At 37.3% G+C, this 27,175-nt stretch overlaps 2 protein-coding genes and 1 long non-coding RNA gene across 3 annotated transcripts; 1 reads left to right on the top strand and 2 right to left on the bottom strand.

The window, feature by feature from the left end:
* The first annotated feature begins 9,756 nt into the window (after positions 1-9,756).
* Positions 9,757-15,480, top strand: LOC140833837 (uncharacterized). The gene is made up of 4 exons (XR_012118583.1): positions 9,757-10,408; positions 12,806-14,042; positions 14,416-15,130; positions 15,383-15,480. It is a non-coding gene; the product is annotated as an uncharacterized lncRNA (long non-coding RNA).
* Positions 15,481-20,694: 5,214 nt separating this feature from the next.
* LOC140833836 (photosystem I reaction center subunit II, chloroplastic-like) lies at positions 20,695-21,548 on the bottom strand. Its single transcript, XM_073198277.1, has one exon. The coding sequence runs from the start codon at positions 21,416-21,418 to the stop codon at positions 20,807-20,809; it is 612 nt and encodes a 203-aa protein (XP_073054378.1). The 5' UTR covers positions 21,419-21,548; the 3' UTR covers positions 20,695-20,806.
* Positions 21,549-22,190: 642 nt separating this feature from the next.
* On the bottom strand, positions 22,191-26,290 carry LOC140833835 (linoleate 9S-lipoxygenase 5-like). Its single transcript, XM_073198276.1, is given in 10 exon segments — positions 22,191-23,128; positions 23,249-23,512; positions 24,028-24,335; positions 24,419-24,526; positions 24,619-24,704; positions 24,791-24,904; positions 24,907-25,128; positions 25,223-25,463; positions 25,542-25,834; positions 25,978-26,290. Coding segments are annotated over 10 exon segments (2,646 nt in total). The 5' UTR covers positions 26,219-26,290; the 3' UTR covers positions 22,191-22,359.
* Between the last annotated feature and the right edge of the window lie 885 nt (positions 26,291-27,175).

Below are 27,175 nucleotides of genomic sequence, written 5' to 3'. Positions count from 1 at the left end.
GCAGCCAACCCTTCCCCTAAAATTTTTCAGCAGCCTTTCGATTTTATTAGCAGCAAGAAAACGCACCACAAGTCGTCCCTGATCGGCCTCGTATAATCCCGCTTCGGTATCGTCGTTTCGGTAACGTTAAAGATTTAAAGGCACGTATATTCTTTCTTTTGCTGCATCGATCATGTCATATTATGTGTTGCGTTGTTTTATGCGTAAAAAAATATATATGTGTGGCGTTCGTCGTTCGAGCGGAAAATGGTTTGGATCAGGTTTTGAGACAATTTTAGATCTGAAAACTCGTTTTTGCTGTCATTTTTAAAACTGCGATTTTTCGGTCGTGATTCTAAGAAAACTTTCAGCGTAAAAATTGTTGAACTTTTCAATACCTTCTATTGGACGGTAAATTCGAAATATTTGGATAAAAATTGAGTGAGTTATGGCGTTTTCCGTGGGACTGCTCAAACTGCGATTTTTCAGAAAATTATGTATTGACGCGTTCTTGAAGTTTAATTGTTGCAAGCTTCGTAGGGGATTGACGGGTGAACGTTTCTGCGCCTAGGTATGATCATTATGATGTCGGGTTGTTATTTAACATGTCGTTCGGTGTTGATAAGCTCTCGAATACACTAGAATCGTAGGAACCGATTTGGTGTCAATTGCCACGTTTTTGAATTGTATGTGTCGTAAGGTGGACGTCATTGATTTGGGTGCTTGTATGAAGTTGGTTCTATGTTTTGGCATGTTAGGATGTGTCTCGAGGTGTCGGTTCATGGTCCGTACGATAAAGTCTAGAATGTAAGCATGACATGTACAGGATTTTTGTGAGTTCGCTTCCAACGAGAGTACACGGACCTTGGTACAGGGTTCGTGTCTTTGTTTCTTCTTGACTGTCCTTTTTGCGAGAGTACACGGCCCCACACACGGACCAGGGCACGGGGTCTGTGCCTTTATATCCTTCGAAGTGTATTTTTACCGAGTCTACATGGACCCGGAGCGGACCTGGGCACGGGGTCCGTGTCCCTTCCTTTTGTTGGTACTTTCTTTGCGCACACACACGGACCCATGCACAGACCCGGACCCGGGGTCCGTGTACTTCATGTTTTGGAAAAACTTAAATGTTTGCTTTGGGATTTCTTGTGAAGGTTTAGTACATTGATTTAAATGAGGTCAATTCCCGAGTGTTTTAGAACGTCTTAAGTTATTTATGGAGTTTGGTGGTGAGCATGTGTACCTACGTCTAAGCAATGCAAGTTAAGTATTGTAAATTCATGGTTAGTATGTGCAGCAACGGCCCTAATCGAAGTCCAACGAATCCCCCAACGCCAAGTAAGTATGTTGACGTGCAAAAGAAAATATTTCAAGTTTTGAGGTATGCTAATTATCTGGTGACCAAATTATGAATTGGTTTGAAAGTCGGTGAACGTGGCCGAGGACCTCTCTACCCCGTTAAATCATGAACGGGTTTAGATCGTGATGGGAAATCGTTAAATCATGAACGTGGACCAATCAGCTCGTTAAATTATGAACGGGGATCTCATGTATGTGACAGTGGATACGTCCCTGTAACCAAGTAATGTGGTTTAGTCTGATCAGGTGAAATATGTTATGGGTCACTTGCTTTGAAACATCCTCTACGCAAAATGATGGAGCCATGTATGTTTACGTATGTTCAATTATGCAAGCATGTTTTTAAGAAATGTTTATGGCACGTCTAAGTATGTATGTACATATGTTCAAGTTTTATCTTACAAGTTCAAGTTTAAAGTATGTATGTCCTATTTTAAAGTTGCATGTGATTTTATTACGTAGTACTCGTTATCTCCAGTTTATACGTGTTGAGTCTTTAGACTCACTAGACTTGATCGGTGCAGGTGAGGATGTTTATGAGGAGACAGGAGGTGGGGACCAAGGAGCAGGCTTGGACTGAGCGGAAGGCTAAACCCGAGGACCGCCATGTTTTTAAGTTTTTATGAAAATATTCAAACAATTTTGTCAAACTTTGTTTTAGATCTTCCGTTGCGACAAGTTGAGACGTACAATTATTTTATCGAATTTTGAACGTTCATGTTTATTTAAGAAAAATTTTACTTTTTCCGCAAATTTTAATTAGCAAAAGTTCGGTACGTTACAGTTGGTATCAGAGTCGTGTTCTTGTAAAGGGTTATGCCTACTGCCAGTTGCGAGAAGCTCACGAAGTCACACCTCAAGTCTGTAAGTTTTAGAGTTTTAAAGTCTTTTAAGTAGTAAGCATCAAGTCATGACTTCAGTATGTGCATGTTTTATTTCTATCACCTGTATGTTTACATGACATACGTTTTAGAGTACAGGTTTGCCCTGTCGTTATGATTTGAGAATGGATCTTTAAAGTTTTATTGCATGTTACGACATGAATGTGAAATTATATGACTTTCATGCATGCTAGTTTTGTGGTATTGGACATGCTTGAGAATTCGACTATTGGTTACGAATTTTTATTAATGATTTGAGCATATTGATTTTTGGTTAGTAATACCGATGCTCTACTTGTGGGTAATAAGTTAAACTTGACAATTATGAATTCTTTTGTGGCATGTAGATTTCTAAGAAAATATAGATGGTTCGGGGTTGCTAGTTTAGTTAATTTTTGAGGATTTAATGTAAGGATTAATGATTCGAAGACTACTACGATCTTTGGAAGTATAAAGACATATAATTTATTTAGGATGCATGCTCTATCTAGTTAGATTTAAGGATTGAATTGCATGAATTGCGAATTTTAAGGACCTAAGTGCAAAACAAAATTCTAAGCGATTATTTTCGAACTTACCAAATTTTGGGATTTAATTTTGAGTTCGAGAATTTTAAGGTTAACGGGGTTAAATCGAAATTTTCTGGGAACAAAAATGCAAATTTCGAAGAGTTGTAGGGCCAAAAATATAAATTTTGAGAACTTTAAGGACCAAATTGCAAAGTCCAAAATTTTTGAGGATTAAATACGAACTTTTGAGGAACACTTGGGATTTTAATTATTTATAGAAATGTAAGACGTGTTATAGAAATTAAATTTTGTGTTTATTAAACTTAAGGATATTGAACCTTATGATACGGGAAACCTATAAAATGAAATTGAGAACGCTGAGGACTTATCAGTAATTGTGGAATTTTTGAGATTGAGGAAAAATTCGATAATTTTCGAGGAAATTAAGTATTAATTTTGTAATTTTTAAGAAATTTGGAGAATAGGTTATCAGTAAGTGAGATCGAACGGTTTAAAAGATCGAAATTTTCGATGATATAGGCTCGAAGAGATATTTAGAACCTCGAAACATTTGGGTTATAAGATTATAAGGAATGGTAATCAGGGACATTGTTGGATGGATCAACCTTAGGCTTGAAAAGTTAAACGTAGGTGAATTAATGATGTGGCAAATTAAGAATTCAGAGTAATGACGATTTAAGGTAAAGTTGATCGGTTAGCTAAGTTATAAGACTAGACATTGAATTAGCGAATTTTTGGGAAATTAATTTTGATGTGTCGTAAGTTTCAATCCTGATCTTAACAGTTAGGACTATACCTTTGCTAGAATTTAATTTTATTAGAAAGTTGGGTATGTTTGATGGTTAGGTTAATCGATATGCACATGTATTGAGGTAGACATCTTGTCTTGAGAAATTTTTGTAAGTTATTAAGAAACTTGGGAATAAGTGAATATGTGTGTTGGAATTATGTTATCCAAAACTATTTGGGTTGCGTAAGGTTGAATTTCAAATTTATGGGATATTTGTTCATACGGAATATTTGGGTGAAATAAAAACAAAAGGGAATTAGTGGTGTTCAACATAAGTTATCAATGAATGAATATTAAGATTTTTATTGAGTAACAAATCTAAAAGCTTGATATGAGGATTCTAGAATTCTATGGGTTATAAGTGGAGTTGATATATTAGAGTTAGTCCATCATTAACAAAGGAAACTTATTAAGTTTTATACACTATAATTAATTGAGTATTGAGGATACGTCTAAGTGGAACATTCGTTCCAATGAGGAAGGTCCAAGTGTCTTAGACATCAACTATATTGTAATCGTGAAGAAAATATTTTAAGCATGTGATTGAGGCTAGAAAGGTTTTATTATTTAAGTAGAAGATCAACATTGTGTATGTTGAGTTTTATGGATTTTTGTTACTCGAAATTAAAGGTTGGCAACATTTTTATATTTGGGACGTACTTGTAAATAGCTAAGTTACGTAAGTTTGGTGTCATAAGGAAAGATCCGATTCAAGGATTGTAGGCCAATATTATTATGGGGTTAAGATAAGGTTTAACTTTTAAGTGTATTGCCGAGGATAGAAGTCGATCAGTAACCTTTGGTGCTAAGAGTTCTTAAGTTGAACTGCATAAATGCTAATGTAATAGGTCGTTGACATTACAGGTATAGTATAAATAAGGTAAGATACGATAAGTTTGAACCTCCATTTCTAATATTGGGAACGACGAGAAAAGTCAAAATTCGAGGTCGTAGTAAAGTAAACTAAGTTACCATAAGTCGTTTTAAGTTGTGATTCGCAAACAAGGTTTTTGGTAGGCAATTTAATTAGGATTGAAGAGACGTAAGGACAACATAAGACTTAATTTTATTCAGAGTAGCGCAGCGGTAGCGGGGATCGTTGGGATACTAGAATTAAGAATCTAACTATTGGATTATCGAGGATAAGCGAATTTCGGGGACGAAATTCAAATTAAGGGGGATAGATTGTGCGTCCCGAAAATTTGAGTTCCACATGAACCACGTGCGTGCAAGTTATTAAATTCCTCATGTATTTTATTAAATGGTTTTCATGCATGTTTATTTCATTAATTTGTGTTTTAATTCATGATCTATGAATTTGATTTTTTTTAAAATTATTATATGATGCACGTTAAAACATTTTCCTTGAGTTTTATATTTCAGGCGATTATTCGAGGCGAGATCGAGGAAAAGAGACCGGCGACGAATTTAGGCGATTTTAAAATGTGGTATTTATTTAAAGTCAAGAAAATGACATTTAAATGATTTATTAATTGTTTATCATTTTTAAAGCCTAATTTAATTTATTATGTGATTTTAAGATTTTTTAAGCTTTTCAAAAATACTAATTTGAATAGTAGAGGATTTTAAATTTTTGAAAATTTGACACGTGTATTTTATTAAAATTAGGGGTTCTAGTAAAGTTAGTGGTGGATTAATATTATGGTTTAGTATTTAATTATCTATTTTAATTAGCCTAATAAACCTCCTAATTAAACCCCTAATTAACCCATTAATTAATCCCCTAATTAACCCCCTAATTAGTTTTCCCCTTAAACACTACACACTAATACACATATACACACCTTACACACACACACACACACCCATCGCGCGCACACACACACACACACCCATTGGGTTTTCTTTCTTTTGAAAGGAAAAAGTAGGGTTCTTGAGCTCTTCCAGCAGCCAACCCTTCCCCTAAAATTTTTCAGCAGCCCCTCGATTTTATTAGCACCAAGAAAACGCGCCACAAGTCGTCCCAGATCGGCCTCGCATCATCCTCGTTTCGGTATCGTTGTTTCGGTAATGTTAAAGATTTAAAAGCACTTATATTCTTTCTTTTGCTGCATCGATCATGTCATATTATGTGTTGCGTTGTTTTATGCGTAAAAAAAAAATATATGTGTGACGTTCGTCGTTTGAGCAGAAAATGGTTTGGATCAGTTTTGAGACAATTTTAGATATGAAAACTCGTTTTTGCTGTCATTTTTAAAACTGCAATTTTTCGGTCGTGATCCTGAGAAAATGTTCAAGGTAAAAATTGTAGAACTTTTCAATACCTTCGATTGGACAGTAAATTTGAAATCTTTGGATAAAAATTGAGTGAGTTATAGCGTTTTCCGTGGGACTGCTCAAACTGCGTTTTTCAGAAAATTATGTATTGACGCGTTCTTGAAGTTTAATTGTTGCAAGCTTCGTTGGGGATCGACGGGTGAACGTTTCTGCGCCTAGGTATGATCAGTATGATGTCGGGTTGTTATTTAAAATGTCGTTCGGTGTTGATAAGCTCTCGAATACACTATAAGTCGTAGGAACTGATTTGGTGTCAATTGCCACGTTTTTGAATTGTATGTGTCGTAAGGTGGACGTCATTGCTTTGGGTGCTTGTATGAAGTTGGTTCTATGTTTTGGCATGTTAGGATGTGTCTCGAGGTGTCGGTTCATGGTCCGTACGATCAAGTCTAGAATGTAAGCATGACATGTACAGGATTCCGTGAGTTCGCGTCCAACGAGAGTACACAGACCCGAACACGGACCTTGGTACGGGGTCTGTGTCTGTGTTTCTTCTTGACTGTCCTTTTTGCAAGAGTACACGGACCCCCCCATGGACCAGGGCACAGGGTCCATGTCTTTATATCCTTCGAAGTGTATTTTTACCGAGTCTACACGGACCCGGAGCCGGACCTGGGCACAGGGTCCGTGTCCCTTCCTTTTGTTGGTACTTTCTTTGCGACAATTTGAGACGTACAGTTATTTTATCGAATTTTGAACGTTCATGTTTATTTAAGAAAATATTTAATTTTTTCGCAAATTTTAAGTAGCAAAAGTTCGTTACGTTACAACCTATATTCGTATTATTGCATCCAAAACATTAAAACAAATTCGATTAAGAAAATATTTAGAACAATCATGATACCTAGAGGTGTTTGAAAAATTATTGAATCTATCACATGCTGAGTGGAATGGTTCTCTGTGTTGTTGAGCATAACTTGTGAATAATTGTTGATGGAACTTCTCGAAGATCACACAAGAAAAATTTCTGCAAAAATATAATAGAAACCAGTAGCTCACGCAGGAATAAAGCACAAAAAATAAATTAATTAATTAACTAAAGAAATTTTTAACAATTTCAATATCCGGAAAACAGCGCCAAAAACTTAATCGAGCTTTTCTTTCATTGTAAAATTTCTAATAAAAATAAATCTTTTATGCTCGAATAAATCACAAGTGCACGAGTCAAGTTATTATATAGTGTACAAAGCACATATATCGTTCTCACAGAGATTGATTAGACAAATTCACCTCAAACATAATTATTTAGTTAACGAAAATGATGAGTGAATTAATTAATAAACAAAATCTAAAATCAAATAAAAGAAGTTAACAAACACAATTTAAATAGTATAAGTTTAAATATTGTATAAACAATTGTTAAGATATCAGTTCACACGTCTCTTGATTTTTCTATTGATTTAATTTCAATTCATAAGTCATGCTTTTTACGGGCTCCCTAATTTATCAATATACTTTGTCAATCTATATTAATCTAATTTTAAAAAATGTAGTAACCAAGTGTCTATATGTTATTTAACAATTTCAATAGCATTAACGAACATTTAATCATCTAACTTTTGACTTATTGGAGTATGACTATCAACATATATTCAGCCTTATATGTCCATATAAGTTGTAGATCTATAGATTATGTTATTTATCTTGTTATAAAATCTCATTTCGGTCTCAATTATATTATAACATATAAAATCACTTCAAATTTGATAATGCTCCAAAGTGCAATAACACAATAACATAATCAAGCATGTTTAGAAAATAAATTCAATCTTCAAAAAGAAATCAAAACATAAACATTTGGGGGTAGGATCCCCTTAATCCCATCAAATGTAAAAGAGAAAAAAAGAAAATGTTGTGTTGAATTCTTGTTATTCGCTTGAATTCTTGTGCGGCTCTCCCTCACATTGTACAGCTCTTCCCACCATAAAAGTGATGTATATGTGGTGTATCTAAAGAATTGTGGGTCTAATGTTCATCTCTCGTGTATTAGGGCTCCTATCTTATATATGTGCAACCAAGAGTCTATAAATAGAGATGCTGATCAGTTGAGCAAAAGTTACTAAGTTGCCAAATTTTCAAGTTTTCAAAAACACTTACCAAGTCTCAAAGTTAAAGCAAAACGGCTCATACACCAAGGCACAATTTACAACGTATTGTATCTGATCATTGATGATTATTAACTACTAGGAATTCTTTACAATTCATTATATCCGAGAACAGTTTGTATATTGTTTCTTCGTTCAATTTAGTAGACTAGTAGTTTCAGTTTTGACAATGTTAAGTCCAAATTAAATTTGGTTTTTGCAAATTGCTTGTAAAGATCAAAGCTTTCTGAGGCTTTCCAAAAAGAAGAAGGGGTGACGTAGGACCTTAAGTTCTCCAAACATTCAGAAACAAACTGGTGTGCATTTTACTTTCAGTCTATCATTCAGTTTATTTAGTCAAGCCATTATTTAAAGTGTTTTAATCTGTTAGTTTTGCTTGTTTCCCACATATTTTGTTAGCCAACTGACGTTAACAATATAAAATATCAAGTTCAGTTTCCAATCAGACTAAATTAACTTTTGATAAAAAAAAATTAATAAATAAAAATTTAGGACGTGTTTATTCAACCTATTTCTAAAACACTTTAACCGATCCTATCAGTTTCACTTCAATAATAATAAAAAAAACTAAATGGCAGTTTGGCGGGAAACTCTATGTCCCACTGAGTACAATCCAATGGGGGTAGAGCCAAATTGCATGGATCTCATATGAAATTCAATTAAAAAAAAACTTCTGATGTAGCACAATCTAACCTAATTTGGAGACTTAGCTCCTCATATCGTGTATGGCATAACATAGTCGTGTCTAAAGAACCTATAAGCGAAGTTTTTAGAGTGTTTTCAGATACATTGGAGAATTAGGTTGAGGTTAGACCTAATTACAGTAGGCTAAGATTCGATAATATGAGGAGTCAGCATATTTGATTGAATTTAATTCTCTATTTTAATCACTATACTTATAGCTGAAATAAGGGGTAGAATTCATGGTGATGACAGGGTGAATTGGGTTTGAGAGTAGTAGGTAATTACACTGAGTCAGACTACTTCCTGTTAGGAAGTGGTTCTCCTGGTCTCTAATACATATGTACATTTAAAATAGCTGAGATCGTTAGTGGGGTGCCGGAAAGTTTCCGGCTTAGCCACTCCAACACTCAAATCAATCAAGTGATTTATATATCGAGAGAGTGTATGTTTTTCTTGCACAAGAGTATACATCCGAATGCATTAATATCAAGAAAACCTAATATTTATAGGAGATATGTAACGTCCCGATAATTTGAAGGTTCACGATAACCACATGCATGCAAGTTATTAAATTTCTTTGATATTTTATTAAATTGTTTTAAAGTTTTAAATGCATTTTTATTTCATTAATTTGTGTTTAAATATTTTTATGCATAATTCATGCATGGTAGAATTTAATTCATGAAATTTTAAAGGTTCATTCATTAAAAATTTTTAAGTTTCATTTCGCGCTCGAACAGGGAACAGAAACCGTAGAATTTTCAGGAAAATTATTTTAATTACATGATTTGTTTTTAAATATTAATTTAAGATGTTTTAAAGGTATTTTTCAAGAATTGAGATTTATTGAGTATTTTTAACCTCAAGATTTTAATTTTTATCGGTACGCAAATTTTAGCGAATCGGGGAAATTTTTGAGGGTTCTGCTAATATTTTCAAAATCTTTCCAACACGAAATATTTTTCGAAAGCGTGTTTGGATTTAACGAGCCTATTTTTAAGTTTATTGGACTTAAAACTCTTTTAAGCTTTTAATTAAACCATTTAGGGATCATTTGCTATTTGATTAATAATTAATTATTGACTAACTACATCATTTAATTTACCATCAACCGACACTCCTTTTCCCCACCACCTTTCTCTCTCCTTTTCAACATTATTTCTCCAGCAAAGGCTTCGGCTACCATTTTATTTCAAAGAGAAATTCCTCGGCCATCTCCATTTCCTCTCAAGCAAGCTCCTTCCCCGCTTCTCCATCGTCTCCCCGATGCACATCTCCTCAAGATTTCGAGCTTCTTAACATCAAAGGCACGCCACGTACTATTATTTCTGCATCTTACACGTCTTATTTATGCTGTTTTGTGTTCATTTGTTCAAGAATTTTTCGATCCAAAGCATAGCATGAAGGTTTACGGTTTTGGTGTAACACGTGTATTTTTTTGTTTCACCTCTCACGTTTTCGGTGATCTGTGCAAGGGGCCTGCTGTTGTGGTCGTTAAGGGTCGTAGGTATCCAGTTGCATGAAGGATGGAAGCTGCAAACCATGTAAAAGCCGGTGGATCGAGAGGATTGTAGGCTTCAGCGTGTGAGTGTGTATAGCGGGCAGATTGAGAGGATTCTAGTCGCGGCTATGCATGGTTTGATCTTGGCTAAGGAATTGACCACCAACTTGGGTACGTGACAGGTCCAGGAGAGAGCCGTGAGTTGCTGGTTTGGTAGCAGATCTAAGGGAGTAGGGTGAGAAGTGACTCGAAGGGTGGATCTTGTGTTCGGCCGCAGCTAGGTGATGTTGGATCTGGGTTTTCTGCACGCCCAAACGCAGCGGAAGTTTTAAAAATTTTATTTATTTTGACAATCAAAATTTGATTTGCTTTTTGGGCGCTCGTATGATTTTAATAAAAACATTCATAGGGTGTCGAAATTTTATACCTTTGGTGATTAAATCACTTGGCTCCAACTAATCCGGTATGACGGATCTAGCTCTTGATGAATCCCTATGAACTTTCTTCAAGAGACTCCTTTATTTTTCTTCTAATCAGGTCCACGACTAGAAGATTTGTTCATCTTCCAAATAGAACTAGAATATTTGGAAGAACTTTTAACGTTGGAGATTAAAATTTGAGAGACGGCTCAACGCTAAAATTGGAAGAGCCGAAAGTGTATTATGGAAAAACATCTTGCAAAAGCCTTTTGGATGCCATTCACGTAAATAAGGATGAAATCCTTATTAATATTTCTAATTGTAATTTCCTTAATTAATAATATTAATTAGGCAAAAACTTGTGTGAGACGGTCTCACGGGTATTATTTGTGAGACGGATCTCTTATTTGAGTCATCCACGAAAAAGTATTACTTTTTATGCTAAGAGTATTATTTTTTATTGTGAATATGGGTAGAGTTGACCCGTCTCACATATTAAGATCCGTGAGACGGTCTCACATGAGACACACTCTATTAATTAAGTTAAAAAATTTCAATAAAAATATTACTCACGAGAATTGCAAGTCATGGAGGCTAGGGTTTAGCTCATCAACCATTATTTATAATTAAGTGATGACCTAATTACCATAAAATAATACATGAGCTTTTTAATTAACATTGATGGGCTTGATTAATTAATTGGGCTAGTCCAGCTAGTTTAATTAATTAATCAAGGTCCATTAAATTTTAATTATTTAGTATGTTGGACTTGTACTCCTACAAGCCCATTAAACATACTTCCCACTATATTAAATTTAATATTTAATAAACTCAACCTTTGAACTTTAATAAATTAAATACATTATAAATTCAACATTTGAATTTAATATTTAAATTATAAATTCAACTCCTTGAATTTTATCACCTCCAAAATTTAATATTTAATAAACCCAACTTTTGAGTTTAATAAATTAAATTATCAAATTTTATAAATTCAACTCCTTGAATTTATTCTCTCCAAATTTCATAAATTCAACTTCTTGAATTTACTATCTCATAAATTCAACTCCTTGAATTTATTTTCTAAAAATTTAATTATCATAAATTCAACTCTTTGAATTTACTATATCATAATATAAATTCAACTTCTTGAATTTCTTCTCTCAACGGGAACAAACGATCCAGTGCTTTTGTGACCTTTAATGGTTCAGGGATACAGCTAGCCGTGGGTTCATAACTCTTTGTGATTCAGGACATAATCCTTTATTCGGGCTTACCCTAGTTAGCCCCATTCTATTCATCAACACCTTGATCGAGAATGTCAGAACTCATTTCTCACTGCATCCATCGGATCATGGTAAGAGCGTCTAGTAGCATTGCCCCATGATCCCCTAGGTATCACTGATAGTGCCTGCAAGAACCAGTAGATTATGATTAACGTACAGTACGGTCCCTTCATCTCATATATCCCGATCGAATCTGCAACCATTGGTTCATCGAGGGTTGCATATTAATTTGATAACTATGTGATAACTATAATAGTGGCATCGCGTGTACTATTGGAGAACTCCTTCTCCAACGTACATCTCATACTCTGGCCAGAGATTCCATGCACTATTATTACATCAGATCACATAGGATATCCACACCCGTAGGTGAGCGGTGAATCCCCGACTACAATACACTGGATCCTATATGTGTCGCAACTGTACCCAACCTCGTCACTTGATGACTCTCCTGGAGCCGGTAAACGAGTCAAATCACATCCCTAGCATATAGAGCCTCAGTGCTGTCCCGAGTCGTAAGGACTAATGGTGTACAATCATAACCACGGACTTATCCTCTCGATGAATGATAAGCACTTGGAAAGTCTGAGAGAGGGTTGTTCGGTATAATCATTATATGACTATCCATCTGCATGTTTGGACATCTCTATGCCCTTACCAAGAAACGCAGTACACAACATCACAGATGCTGTCTCGAGCTCAAGCGACCTTTATCCATGTTTTAGGCGGCTGAATCGACTAGGAATGAATTTAGAATATGCAATGTTTACAAATTAGTTTCAACATCGAATTACGATTCATTTGTATTAAAGCATAATCAAGGACTTTATCTATGCTGTATGCATGTGTATACAGATAAAGTATAAAAAGACCACAAAAAGTTAAATTATATTAAAATAAAGATTGTTTATTTCACTTGAGTCAATAAATTCTCTAACCAACCGTTTGGCTTGCAGGACATCTACTCTAACAGGTGCGTGGGAGTTCACCATTTGGGCGAGGGTTTGGGCATGTGTGGGGCTGCAAGCCTCGGTTATTTGGGTGCAGTAGGGTCTGGTCTAGGTCCTAGTTGACTTAGTTCGTGGCTGGTTCGAGCGGGTGAGGCCTAGGGGTGCTTGTTTTCGAGTTTGGTCCATCGAGGGTTGTAAAGGAGGGTAACTAATATTTTCCAGCAACTCTCGGGACTTGGCCGAGGGGTTAAGAGCCTAGTACTGACTGATTTAAGGGTTTTTTAAGTGTTTATGAGGTGGGGTAAGAAGTTGAAAAGAAGTTGGTTAAGTTTCGAGTCGATTCGGGTTAAAACCGGGACCTTGGTCCATGTTTTTAAACAATTCGGTTAAGTTATGAAATGAGCTTAAGTTTACGTCTAGGAGTGCTTTTAAAAATGTTTTGGGACATTTTAAGTAGTTTGGTAAGTTTCGGATCAAAATAATGAGTTTTGGATTTATCCGGGATTTAGTCGTCGCACGAAAGGTAAATTAAAGAATTAATTGAAATGGCTAGATTTAAGCTTAATAAAATTATAAAAAATTATATTTAAGCTCAAATAATTATTAGAAGTCTAAGTTTTTAAATTAGGAATTTTATGCTAAGGTTTGGTTTAAGTCGGGATTAAAAAACATTAATAGGTTATATTTAAAGATTGATCTAAAAGTCATAGACTTAAGCCAAATAAAAATATGAGAAATTTCATGTAGGCTTAAATAATTATTTGGGACATTTCAGAGTCAATGGAATTAAGAAAATGTTAAAGACGTGGAATTTTACGTCTAGGGGTAAAACGATAATTTTGGATTTCCAGGGACAAACTGGTCATTTTGCACCCGGGGTGAGATTTTGGTCCTAGCAGCGCCCTGAGCACATTTTATTATGTTTTAAAGGTTTATGTATCATGTTTACGATTTTTACGCATTAATGATAAATACGGTGCATGCTTGGTTTAAAGAAAAAAAAAATTGCGTATATGCATGATTATATTAAATGATGAATATGATGACACGTTTTGAAATAAGTGATTTAATTGTGACTAACACGATGACATGATGATATGATTGGAGATATCGTGAGGGAAAAGACCCTAGAGGGAGCACGTTTACGAGAGAAGGCCCTAGAGGGAGCACGTTTACGGGAGAAGGCCCCAGAGGGAGGTCGACGATCGTATTTCCATTGACATGATATAATGATATGATAGGCCAGGGCTCAGTTAACTGGTGAGAGGTCGCTGATATCCCCACCGCTCGGTACCGTTGTTATACGTAGATGGATCCATCGACTGACATGATGATACGAACGTCACAGCTAATGAACTGAATTCAATTAAAAAGAAAATGTATACGTATATGAAGACATGAGATGACATGATTTAATACGATAATTTTACATAACACGTTTATGTATATGATGACATGAGATGACATACTTTGACACGATATGATTTTACACGACACATTTATGTTATGCTTTTAAGTTCATGAAAGATATGTTGAGTATGATATTTTTCACTGCTGTGTGCTATGTAAATCTACTTGTTATTCCTGGTACATGTGTGTTGAGTCTTTAGACTCTTAGACGTGTGTGATGCAGGTGAGCTTAATGATGAGGAGACTGGAGGTGCCGAACTCTGAGTATGCAGAGCTGGTCCAGTGACACGATCCGAGGACCACATGTCTTTCGCGTTACGATTTATGAGATTGAGAGGAGATGAATAATTTCATACGTTGATGATTTTAAGATTTTTATTAGTTTATGTTTTCGTATGATTATGGATGAGTTTGGTTATTTTTAAACGACGCTATTTTTATTGTCAAATATTTAATATCATTTTTAAATCTTATATTTTTCTGTAGAGCGCATGCATGCAAAACGTTTAAATGATATTTCAAAAATGTGAGCTTTATAGAAAAAAAATATTTCCGTACTTTTTAAACGAGTAGACATTACAAGATAAGTCAATGATAACTTTGTTTTCAGTGCCCAGCTACTACTCATGGTGGATGGTTGCCCATAATCTGCTTACTGACATTGTTAAGTCCGACAATTCATACTTATCTTTGATCTAGTCATATCACTCATACGTGCACCAAAAGATCTCTTAATGATGATCAAGTCATGGCGCTTCATACTTGCGAATTTGGAGATGACACTTGTACCGAGGTACCCGGACAACCGTGATGTGGAGCACTATTCGCTATATTTTCTACCCGAATCCTCACTTCTCGACGGGCTGGTCAACTTTCCTGGCTTCTTGGCTACCCAAAACCCGGACTAAAGACGTCGCGGGTACCAGATACATCCCGAGGTATCAATTCTTTTTTTCTTGGTCATTGGATTCGATATACTAAACTTCGAAATATATAAGTGCGAGAAAAGTTGCGTGCTAGCCTCAAGAAATTGGATCTTGTCCAAAATATCATTTGGCAGCCACGGTTCCTTCACACCATTCTGCAAATCACAAATTATCCAATTCACGCCAAATGGGAAAACTTGAAAAGCAGGCTTGTCGAATTTGACTCGAAATCATGATAAAAAATCAAAGTAGTATGATTTTCAGGTTTTGCATGGAAAATGATCAGGTCTTGCAATGGTCCAGCACTTCCGGAATCTTGCACGAAATCTGAGGAGGGTGGCGCCTTTGGTCAGGTTGGGGCTAGGGTATATACATATTGTTTTTTTTTTTTTTTAAATACTTAGTATCTGGCAGCATATAGTAGATCTTTATTAGAAAACACGTCTTTAGTTTTTACTCATATGTTTTCTTCTTTATCATTTTACTATAAATAGAGATTCATTGTATTCTTCAGTAACATTTGGTTAACTCAATTCTCAACATTCTTTGTTGAGCTTTATGGATTTTGTCCCTCGTTTGTGAAATTTCATTCGCTAATATGGTATCAGAGCATTAATTTGCAGTAATTCTGCTCCTATTTCATGGCGAGAGGCGCTTCCAGTTCAAATGTTCACGGATCTACCACCAATCAGGGCCAAAGATCTGCTGTTGAAGATTCCGGCAGCTTCTTCTACTTGCAGAATGGTGATCATCCTGGTCTTATTCTGGTGTCTCATTCACTTACAGGTAACAATTACAACACCTGGAGTCGCGCGATGACTATGGCATTAACCGCGAAAAATAAGATGAATTTTGTCGATGGAACGTCTGTGCGTCCTCCAGCTGATGATTTGTTGTATGGTGCCTGGATCCGCTGTAATAGCATGGTTATTTCATGGATTATCAATTCAGTTTCTCGTGAGATTGCGGATAGCTTAATGTATATTGCTACCGCACATGAAATCTGGACTGATTTACGTGATCGATTTCATCAAAGCAATTCTCCACGTATATTTCAGATTAAGAAGCTGTTAAATGGTTTACAGCAAGGATCGATGGATATCAGTGGATATTATACTCGTATGAGAAATCTTTGGGACGAATTGAAAGATTTCCAGCCGATTTCTGTATGTACTTGCGGTTCAATGAAAGAAAGGGTGAATTATCAAAATCAGGATTGTGTTTTACAATTTTTGATGGGATTAAATGATTCTTATGCTCAAATACGAGCTCAAATCCTCATGATGGATCCACTTCCAGCTATATCTAAGATTTTCTCGCTGGTAGTACAGGAGGAGAGACAAAGATCAATCCATAAAGAGGCTTATGGTGGTGGTCACACTAATCAACAATCTTTCGCTGCGGCTTTTGTTAAAAGTTCTTCACAGGGTAAGGGCAGTAAAAGTGATAAAGCACTGATTTGTTCCTATTGTCACTATCCAGGACATACAATTGACAAATGCTATCAACTCCATGGATATCCACCTAGTCATCCCAAATACAAGCATAAACAGAGTGAAGATCGTAGTCGAGCAAATCAAGTTCGAATTTCCTCCACTACTGAAGGTGCTTCCGTCTGCCATTCCAGTGACAAAAGCTCAAGTGGATTGAGTGATTCACTTAGTCCTGAACATTGTAAACAACTCATTGCTTTCCTTAGCTCGCAACTCCAGTTTGGATATGGCTCAAATTCAGTTGCACAACAGCATGAGCCCTCTGTTTCTTGTTTCAGCGGTATAAATCCCTTATCTTTTGCTTTTACCTCAATTGTGAAACGGGATTGGGTGTTGGATACAGGGGCAACACATCATATTTGTTGTTCTCTATCTCTTTTCTCTTCATATACATCACTTGCTTCCACTATCACATTACCCAATAATTCCACTGCACCAGCCACACATATTGGTTCAGTGCATTTGTCATGTGATCTTGTTCTGGAAAATGTCTTATTCGTACCTCAATTTCATTTCAACTTGTTATCTATTAGTTCACTCACACTTAATTTTCCTTGTTCGGTTTCCTTTTCTTCTAACTCTTGTCAAATTCAGGCACTCAACGAGAACAATATGATTGGGACGGGTAAACGTGTTGGCAATCACTACGTGTTATCCAATTCCAGCCCGGTATCACAAGTTTCCTCCCAACTATCTACTGTTACTGTTTGTAATGCTTCCTTAATTCAATGTAAGCTTTGGCATTTTAGAATGGGTCATCCATCTTTTTCAAGGTTGTCTGTCATAGGCAGTGGTTTACCCCTTGGGTCCTTATGTTCAGCAAAGGATTTTAATTGTCATATTTGTCCATTGTCAAAACAGAAACGTTTGGCATTTATATCAAATAATTTGGTTAGTGAGAATTTGTTTGATCTAGTTCATCTTGATGTTTGGGGACCATTTTCTACCTTAAGCGTTGAAGGATATAGATATTTTCTCACGATTGTGGATGATCATTCACGCTTCACTTGGGTGTATTTCCTCAAAGCTAAATCTGATGTATCCAACATATTTCCCAATTTCTTCAAGATGGTTTTCACCCAATTTGACCGTAAAATCAAAGCTGTTCGGGCAGATAATGCTCCTGAGTTAGATTTTGCCGATTTCTTTCGTAATGAAGGTATTGTTTCTCATCACTCATGTGTGGAACGACCACAACAAAATTCAGTTGTGGAGAGAAAACATCAGCACATACTCAATGTGGCTCGTGCTTTGTTTTTTCAGTCATGCGTTCCTTTAGTGTATTGGAGTGATTGTGTTCAAACTGCCGTGTATTTGATTAACCGAACCCCTTCTCCTCGACTTTCACATAAAACTCCATTTGAACTATTGTATTCCAAGCCACCCTCTTACTCCCACTTGAAAGTTTTTGGTTGTTTATGTTATGGTTCGACTCTTTTGAGCCATCGTACTAAGTTTTCACCCCGTGCCATTAAGTCTGTGTTTTTGGGATATCCACTAGGTTTTAAAGCATATAAACTCCTTGATCTTGATACAAATGCAATATACATCTCTCGTGATGTAGTTTTCCATGAAACTGATTTCCCATTTCAAAATGAGTCTCCTGCCTCCGATTTAGATTCTTTCTTTGATAATGCACTGCCAACCCAATTTGATTCCTCCCATACTTCTAATCAACATGGTCTAGTACATGTTACTCGTTCCAACAGAATCATCAAACCTCCAAGTAGTTTGACAGATTTTCATTGTTATACCACTGAAGTTTCTCCTTTTACTTGCACTGCTCACCCAATGTCTTCGACTATTGGTGATCATCGTTTGTCTCCATCTCATAAATCTTTTGTGCATGCTATTTCATCTGTTGTCGAGCCAAACACATTCTCTCAGGCTGTTGTTCAACCTGAATGGAGACAAGCCATGACTGATGAATTGCAAGCTTTGGAACGAAATGGGACTTGGTCCATTGTGCCTTTGCCGCCTAACAAGCGTGTTATAGGATGTAGGTGGGTATATAAAGCAAAATTCCTTGCTGATGGGAGTTTGGAACGCTACAAGGCACGACTCGTAGCTAAGGGTTATACCCAACAAGAGGGTATAGACTATCTCGAAACATTCTCTCCTGTTGCCAAAATGGTAACGTGAGAACTTTGTTAGCTTTGGCCTCAATCCATGGCTGGTTTTTAACACAATTAGATGTGAATAATGCATTCTTACATGGTGACTTGTCTGAGGAAGTGTATATGTCGTTGCCTCCGGGATATCAACGACAGGGGGAGAGAATACCTTCAAATGCAGTTTGTAAGTTACACAAGTCCTTGTATGGTTTGAAGCAAGCCTCGAGACAATGGTTTGCAAAATTCTCTTCCACATTACTTCGTATTGGTTTTGATCAATCCCACGCAGATAATTCCTTATTCACTCGCAATCGAGGAGATGTGTTTCTGGCCTTGCTAGTATATGTGGATGACATAGTTATTGCCACAAAAAATAAGGAAGAAGCCATTGATTTGAAGACCTTTCTGGATAATAAATTTAAACTAAAGGATTTGGGTGATCTCAAATATTTTCTTGGAATTGAAGTGGCACGTTCATCCCAAGGTATTTCTATATGCCAACGACACTATGCTCTTCAATTACTTACTGATACAGGTCTTGCTGGCTGTAAACCACAAACTACGCCACTAGATGTCGGGTTAAAACTCAGTGAGGAAGAGGGTGAATTACTCCCTGATCCTTCTGTTTATAGACGACTTGTGGGTAAACTTCTTTACCTTACTGTTACACGTCCTGACTTGACCTACTCAGTTAACAAGCTAAGTCAATTTGTTTCAAAGCCAAGAAACACGCATTTGCAAGCTATATATTCGGTGCTGAAGTATGTTAAAGGGACAGTGGGTCAAGGTTTGTTCTACAGCAGCTCATCCAATCTCAAGTTGAGTTTCTTTTCTGATTCTGACTGGGCTGCTTGCCCTGATACAAGAAGATCAATTTCTGGTTTCTGTGTGCTTCTGGGAGAATCATTGATATCTTGGAAATCGAAGAAACAACATACCGTATCAAGATCATCTTCCGAAGCGGAGTATCGGTCAATGGCAAATGCAACTTGTGAAGTAATGTGGTTGCTCTCATTGCTCAAAGATTTTCACGTATGCTATGATGCACCAGTACCTCTATTTTGTGATAATCAGGCAGCTCTTCATATAGCCTCCAATCCGGTGTTTCATGAACGTACTAAGCACATCGAAATAGATTGCCATGTTGTACGGGAGAAGCTACAGGCTGGAGTAATCAAAGTAATGTATGTGGCTTCAAGCTTACAACTTGCTGATTTGTTTACGAAGTCACTTCTTCCCACACAGTTCCGAGAGCTCTTATCCAAGATGGCCATTCACAATATTCATTCTCCATCTTGAGGGGGAGTATTAGAAAACACGTCTTTAGTTTTTACTCATACGTTTTCTTCTTTATCATTTTACTATAAATAGAGATTCATTGAATTCTTCAGTAACATTTGGTTAACTCAATTCTCAACATTCTTTGTTGAGCTTTATGGATTTTGTCCCTCGTTTGTGAAATTTCATTCGCTAATAATCTTCAATTTTCAAATCAAGTGGCATTGCCCCCGTAGACTAGTCCTAGTTATTTGGTCGAAAAGATAGAGACAGTAGCTTCTGGTTCATTCTAGCAACTGAATATTTAGTCGAGATCGAGTAGATCCGATAAAAAAATACTTTTCCTGTGAGACCCGAGCCTTCTCGGTCTCAACTAATAGCTCCGGCCTGCTTAAGAACATCTCAATCATGACCTTAAAGTGTATAATGCCGGATACTGAAGTTCAATCTATCGCTCACACCAAGATCATAAAAGTAAATTTCGAACTAATCACTGCAATATATGATATCAGGAGTACAATAGGAATGAGTTCAGAAAGATTGTTTCACTTGCACCAAATCACTAGAGACCTTTTTTTTTTTTTTCGAAGTTATAAATTACGCATGCATGTGTAAGAAATAATGATCAATATAAGCGAGTAATAGGATATTTTCGAAGCATATGATCATACTTAACAACGTACACAGAGAGTAAACTTTATATAGTCCATGTTGATCTTCAAGAAGAGCCATACACAAATACAGAAAACTAAAACTTAATTCAATTCAATTCACATGATTACAAATAGCAGAAATTTCAGAGCTCACAAGTCAAACACTTGCTTCCCAGTGAATTTGACCTCAATCTGGCTAGTGTTCTTCCCAATGGATCTCAGGTTCACCCCGACTCCACTACGACCGGGGTTCACCTTCTCCGGGTAGACCCCATCCTTCGGGTGCAAATACTGCACCTCACCGTTGGGGAACACCCTGTAAAACTGGTACTTGATCTTGTACTTGGATCTCAGTACTGTCCCCAACGCCAGGCACTGCTCCTTCCGCGCCAGTTTCAGCAGGTTCGGACCCTGTCGCATGATAGCGGCGCCGCCAGTCGGCATTTCGAATATCTGTTCCTTTGGGGAATCCCAGGTGATGACGTAGAATTCCTCGACCTGGGCTTTGCGGAGGAGCCCACCGGTGCTTCCGCCGAAGATGGGAGACGGCGTGTTGGGGTCCAGCGTTGGTGGGGTGAAGCCGGCCGGAGCTTCCTCTGCCATAGCCTTGATGGGACCGTTTGACACGGAGTAGGCGCCCTTCACAGGCTTGGGAATCGAAAATTGTGCGAGTGATTGTTTCCATGGCGCCGCCACGCGGTCGGTGGGCTTGGTGGCAGATAAGGTGGGAGTGAAGAGGGAGGTTTGGGTCGCCATAGCCATGTAGCTTGTTGGATTGAGAGAGGATTGTGATGGTAAGATTATCCGACGTCAGATGTTGAAAATGGGCAGAATATTGATAAGAAATCAAAGAGTGTGTGGAGTGTGTGTGGAGGGAGATTTGGATATCGGATAAGGGGTTATCGTGAGTCCAATTAGAATGTGTGATTTAGATACGCAGGTTTGTCAGCCATGTGTTTCTTCATACCTACCTATATAATATTAATTTGGAAAATAAATAAATTAAAAAATTATAATTTTGATATAAAAACTATTATTTTTCATTTGGACAAAATCAGATATCCATATCTACAAATTGATTTGTAAAACAATATCATAAACATATATTCTATTTTATTAAAGTTAAAGAAAATGATAGTAAACACTTAAGAAGTAATTTTAATGATACTAATATTACATTTTTGTTTTTGTTTTTTTGTTTTTAATATCAACACACTTTATTTTTATTTTTTTATTTCAACAATTCAAATATCAATTTAATTCCTCAATAATTTGTCAAATTTCACTTCAGTCTATCGATAATGATAAAAAAGACTGTACACACGCATCACGTGTGCATAATAACTAACATTTTTTAAGACTCCAAATTAGCTAGAATATTACTTATATTGAAAATTTGTAATCACTCAAAAAATGGAATTATTTGGATCTATCCATACAAAATGACTTCTTAGATATATGTTTATACTTATTAAGATATTCATTATATGTTTTATTGATGGATTAAATATTACACGATCCAAATGCAATAGTGTAACCAACAAGACATCATTTATTACGTAAAACAATATGGAGACTGTGCTTCACAATAAGAAAAAGTAGTACAACATCATGCGGAAGACTGATATCCTTTATTCCCTCAGTATGTTACGGACATTAAACTCCTACAATCCATATACTCACTCGGCAAGCAATACGAGACTTCAAATTGAAATACTATTTGGAATCCCTCTCACGACAAGCCCACTCAGGCCATCATCCCCGGTCGTATTCGGATACAACAACGCATAAGGTATTTTAATCGGCCCGGAACGATTCCTTAACCTTGTATCTTGGTTCCTTTCAATGATGTTCGCTTCGATCTTTTTCAACGAGTCCCCGAATCGCTCAAAGGCATCCAAGGCTCCTTTATCTGCAGTCCATTTGAGGGTGTCTCTCTGCCCAAGATACACTTCATCTGTGGAATGCCTGGATAATATTTCTATCAGAGAGACGCCAAGAAGTGTTTGGAATTGTGCTGTTATGGTTTTCAAGAATGCCAGGTCTGGGTTCGACTCGAGCTCCGCATACTCAGGTGTACCTGGTTTAGGCAAGAAACGCCGGCTTACAGTGGGGCGGTTCGGGAGGAAGCCAGCGTATGGATACTGTCCAAAATTTACAGCAGCATGAAGAGCAGAGGCAATCCATATGATTGTCGTGCAGGCTTGAATGAGTTCATCTTGTGTCTCCATTTTATACCACCAGGTCTCGTCTTTTAAGTCCCCATGTCCCTTTGTACGAATCTCATCCCACCATGATTGAAGCTCGGGGTCATTTTGGATCTTATCATCTGTGGGATAATAGAAACAACAGTATTCTTTGACCCATGCCTCAATTGCAAACCAGATTTCTAAGCCATCGACAGCAAATGGATAATCCTCAATAAGAAGCTTTAGGCCGTTCGGTTGGCTTGAATCTTGAACGGCAATTCCTCTGCAATGAAGCAAATAAGATTAAATATTAGCGTTGATTTAGTTCAACATGTCGAATAGAGCACTAGGTATTGTACTAAAAAGATATAAATCAAATAAAGTCAAACTTTTTCGATACAACCTTTTGAGGAGATCTCGAGGGAGTGCTTGCTCAGTGAAGTTCCAGTTTTTATAAATCTTAGAAGACATTTCAAGAGCGTATCTTCCGGGGTAGACGGTTCTTTCGAGTACCCCATCTGCGTTGATGAGAAATTGTCGAGCAAAGGCGTTTATATGCATTGTATCACGAAAATGAGGCGTCAGAAGCTTGTATATCGGGTGAAGCAAACTCAGCTGTCTGGTCGTTGCTATTATGAATGGCTCAATCACAGCATGTGTGTTCAACCTGCATTAACAAATCCGACATCATTTTGACACATTGAGGTACCACACAAATTCTTAAATCACACCGAATCTAACAGGTTTTGCTCATTCACGTACACAACAAAATACGACAAACTCATTTGCGAAATTAATCGAACAACTTTATGCAGCGTATCCTGTCGGGCACCATATGTGATATAAGGTTGCAAATGGAAAATCAATTTGTTTGTTTGTCGATTGATTTCATATCCCAACTAATTATTTTTGGAGTGGATTTCAAGTCACTCCAAGGGGTATACATTTTAAATCATCCTTTCAAATACCTCTCATATTCAAAATCCTCCTTCGATCCAAACGCAACCTAAAGAAAACTGCTATAGGTCGTCTTTGTAAGAATTGTTGTAATAATGGAAAACTCAGATTTTTAAACCGATCAACAACCTAGGAAACACACTAGGATCAAAATGCGTATATGGCTGCCTCACACTATAGCATTGTTATCCAAGACTCTTTCGCAACAAATGTAAGTATATATACCAGTGGCATACGAGCTGATGGTAGCCTGAATCGTTAACTGCAGCATAAGCCTTGGCCAATTGCCAAAATGACTTCTGAATTCCATCCTCATCAGATGGAGTAAACACCAGACTTTCAGCCCCATGCTCGTCTCCATCTTCCTGTGGCAAACTCAGTTCGATGGCCAGTGGCCTCAGTGTGCCATCGTCTTTAAGCAAAAGAATGGTTCGAGTAGCATATGTCTTTGTAGCGGTTGTATTGATCCTTCGAAGATATGTCATCAGGGCATCATGATGATCTAGTATGAAAAGCTTATTATTCGCCAAGGCCTGCATTCAAAAATGGATAACTGATAAGAATGACCGTTTGGAGCATAAATACAGAAAATGTTGCACAGGAAAGGACGATATACTTCTTCTACGGTGAGTCCGTCCATGTTCTTTTCAACGTGATCTCGAGTTATCTTACTGTTTTGATCACCATATAAGGCGGGGTCTAGCTTGCTAGTAGGTGGAAACTCCTGTGATTTTAAAATTTGGCAGCTGAAAATAAATTCCTGATCCGAAAGAAACTAGATTTACATACAAATGACAATTAGTATGTTCCTTCTACCGTGAGGAGCTTGATGAGAACAGGGTTCACTCCAGCTAGCATCTCTCTTCCGAATTCTTCATCCGTTCTCCAAGCCGTTTTATCCTCTACATGTATACAAGAATTCCCACATTACAACATTGTTAAAAATTAAAAAACGCCGTTTTCTTGTGAAGATTGACGAGAATTTTACCTTTGATCACGTCAGGGACAGGGAGTTTAAGGAAACGTTCCCCATCTGAACGAAGAAGTTCCCTGAACAACTCCCAGGGAACACATTCCCTGATTTTGCTTAATGAATGACCAGCGGAAGCTCAATCCCGCCTTCGTATAAGTTGTAAACGTCTTCTAACGTATCAAACTCGTTAATAGTTTTATCAAATATTGCTTTCACCTCAGGGACTATAACCTGACCCAGAGACTTGACCGCATAGCCGATGAAATCGGAGAATTTCACGTGGCTGAACTGCTCGTCTCGTGGGACGTAAATATTCAAATTCAGGAGAAACAATCTGCTTTCTGAATTGGGATCTGGAAACACAATACAACTTACGTAAGTTCAAGATCATGGTTATCAGTAAAAACTGAGAAAAAATTGCGTAAAATTAATTTTTTAAAAAGTCACCTTTCTTATTCGGGCGACGCCCTGTGCGTCCCCTACGAGGATACGGGTTTTCGGTCGATCCACCGAGCACAGGGCGGGCCGAATCTTTTCCTTTTTCGGGGAATCCCAAGTCGTTGTAATAAGCGTAGTCGTAAACTCTGTCCCATTCCTTTAACTGACCCGACCCGTTCCCTCGGAGATTTATTAGCTCTTCTTCTCTATATATGCGCAACGGTTCCGGTGTATCACTTGGCAGATAAGTCTGTTAACACAAGAAAAAGATCACTTTTTTTTTCAATTCAAAATCCCATTACTGGCAACATTAAAACCTGGAAAGTACCTGGTTCGAAAAGAAAACGCGATCGTACTTGTAACGATGTACAGGAAAAACCCAAGAATTACAGACGAAATGGACTGGACCATAACCCGGAACATCCTCTAGAGTGACACTCCTCAGATAAAATTCGCTGTGGTGATGGTTTCGCATAATGAAAGCGCCTGGAACTCCATCGGATTCGTCCCAGCTAAATGTCACGTTGAATTCTGCGTCATTTTTCGCAGAAACCGAAGTTATTTTTGTTAGCCAGTTGTCCAGGTATGCTACTTTTCCCAGTTTCCCTCTTTTCCCATCAGCTGCAAGATTTGAACCAAAAGTTCGTTCAGATAAAAAAAAAATTGCTAAAGCCCTACAAAAACAGAATACCAGTACTTGAAAGAAAAGGGCTTCCAAAAAGCCGACCTTTCCTGATTTACAAGATGAAGTTCAAAAAATTTACCCGGATCAAATTTTTCAGCGCTGATAAGCTGCAAAGAGACGCCTTTCCCGAACACTTCATAGAATCGATCGAGGATAGAAGACCCAACATCAGTTGTATCTAAGACATTCTTCTTCATCAAAACAACACTGGCCCGAATCTTCGTCTCCTCGATCTTGGGTGCATCCTTAATCTTCCCACACACCGTTCCCAGCAGCTTCTCCAACATCTCTGAAGAATGGCAAGGCAGAAAAACACCCATATTTTTTAGGATTAAAATTAAATATGCTCGAGAAATAAATCAAGAAAACTACGAAATGTAATGAGATTCCATGTCGACGGGGGTGGGGTTTAATAGACGCAGGATTGTCAGTACCAAATGGGACCAAAACACACATTATTTTCACTCTCGTTCAAATTTGTTTTGATTATTTAAAATTTTCTAAATGTTTTTGAGCTCTTTATTTTTAGTGTGCAATGTTATATACATCGAACATATTTTATAAGGGTAAGATTTACACTTAATTTATACAAAAATCCATTTTAAATTATGTTAGTTTCGAACCGAATTATGCGTTTTGGATTATGTTGAATGACATACATGAATGGAGAAAAAAGGTGTACAAGAAGCCACAAGGATGCAAGAAGGGCAGAGGCTCGCGCGGTAATGCAGCCGCACAAGCATATGTGCAGCAGAACTCCAGAACGGCACGCGCGGCCGCGACAGAGCACACGCATCCATGCGCGCAGAAGTTAGGCAGACGAGCAGAGCGCGCGGCCGTGCGCACATCACGAACGCACACACTCTAGAATCTTGCATGCGATAGCGCCGGATCACACGCATTCTCGCCCAAGAGGCATGCAGACTCCGAATTTCAACGACCATGTGAGGATAAAATGAAAAAGTTAGGTCACAAAAAGGACAAAGCCATTTTGGGAGAAAAGCCAACGAGAGACGAGATCACACACACAAGACGAAGAATGGGAGCGCAAAGATCGATCACGAAGACGAAGAACGACGAATCCAGGGACAGAGACGTCATTTTTATTTGTTATATGATTCTTTCACCTTTATTTTCCTGTGTTACGATGTCTAAACTATCAAACATGCTTTGTTTTTGTTTAGATTTCGTTATGAACTAACTTTTCCATTCTAGAAGATGACGTAGCTTTGTTGATACGATAATTCGACTTGGTTGTTTAGGTCATTGAATTCCTT

This window comes from Primulina eburnea, chromosome 6, assembly GCF_022965805.1.
Source record: "Primulina eburnea isolate SZY01 chromosome 6, ASM2296580v1, whole genome shotgun sequence".
NCBI classification, from domain to species: Eukaryota; Viridiplantae; Streptophyta; class Magnoliopsida; order Lamiales; family Gesneriaceae; genus Primulina; species Primulina eburnea.
The sequence above is the reverse complement of the archived record's forward strand: the minus strand, read 5'-3'. Positions and strand labels throughout refer to the sequence as shown.

What these genes read in the sequence shown, in the direction of transcription:
- LOC140833836 (XM_073198277.1), bottom strand. Translation starts at nt 21,418, where the DNA reads ATGGCTATGGCGACCCAAACCTCCCTCTTCACTCCCACCTTATCTGCC.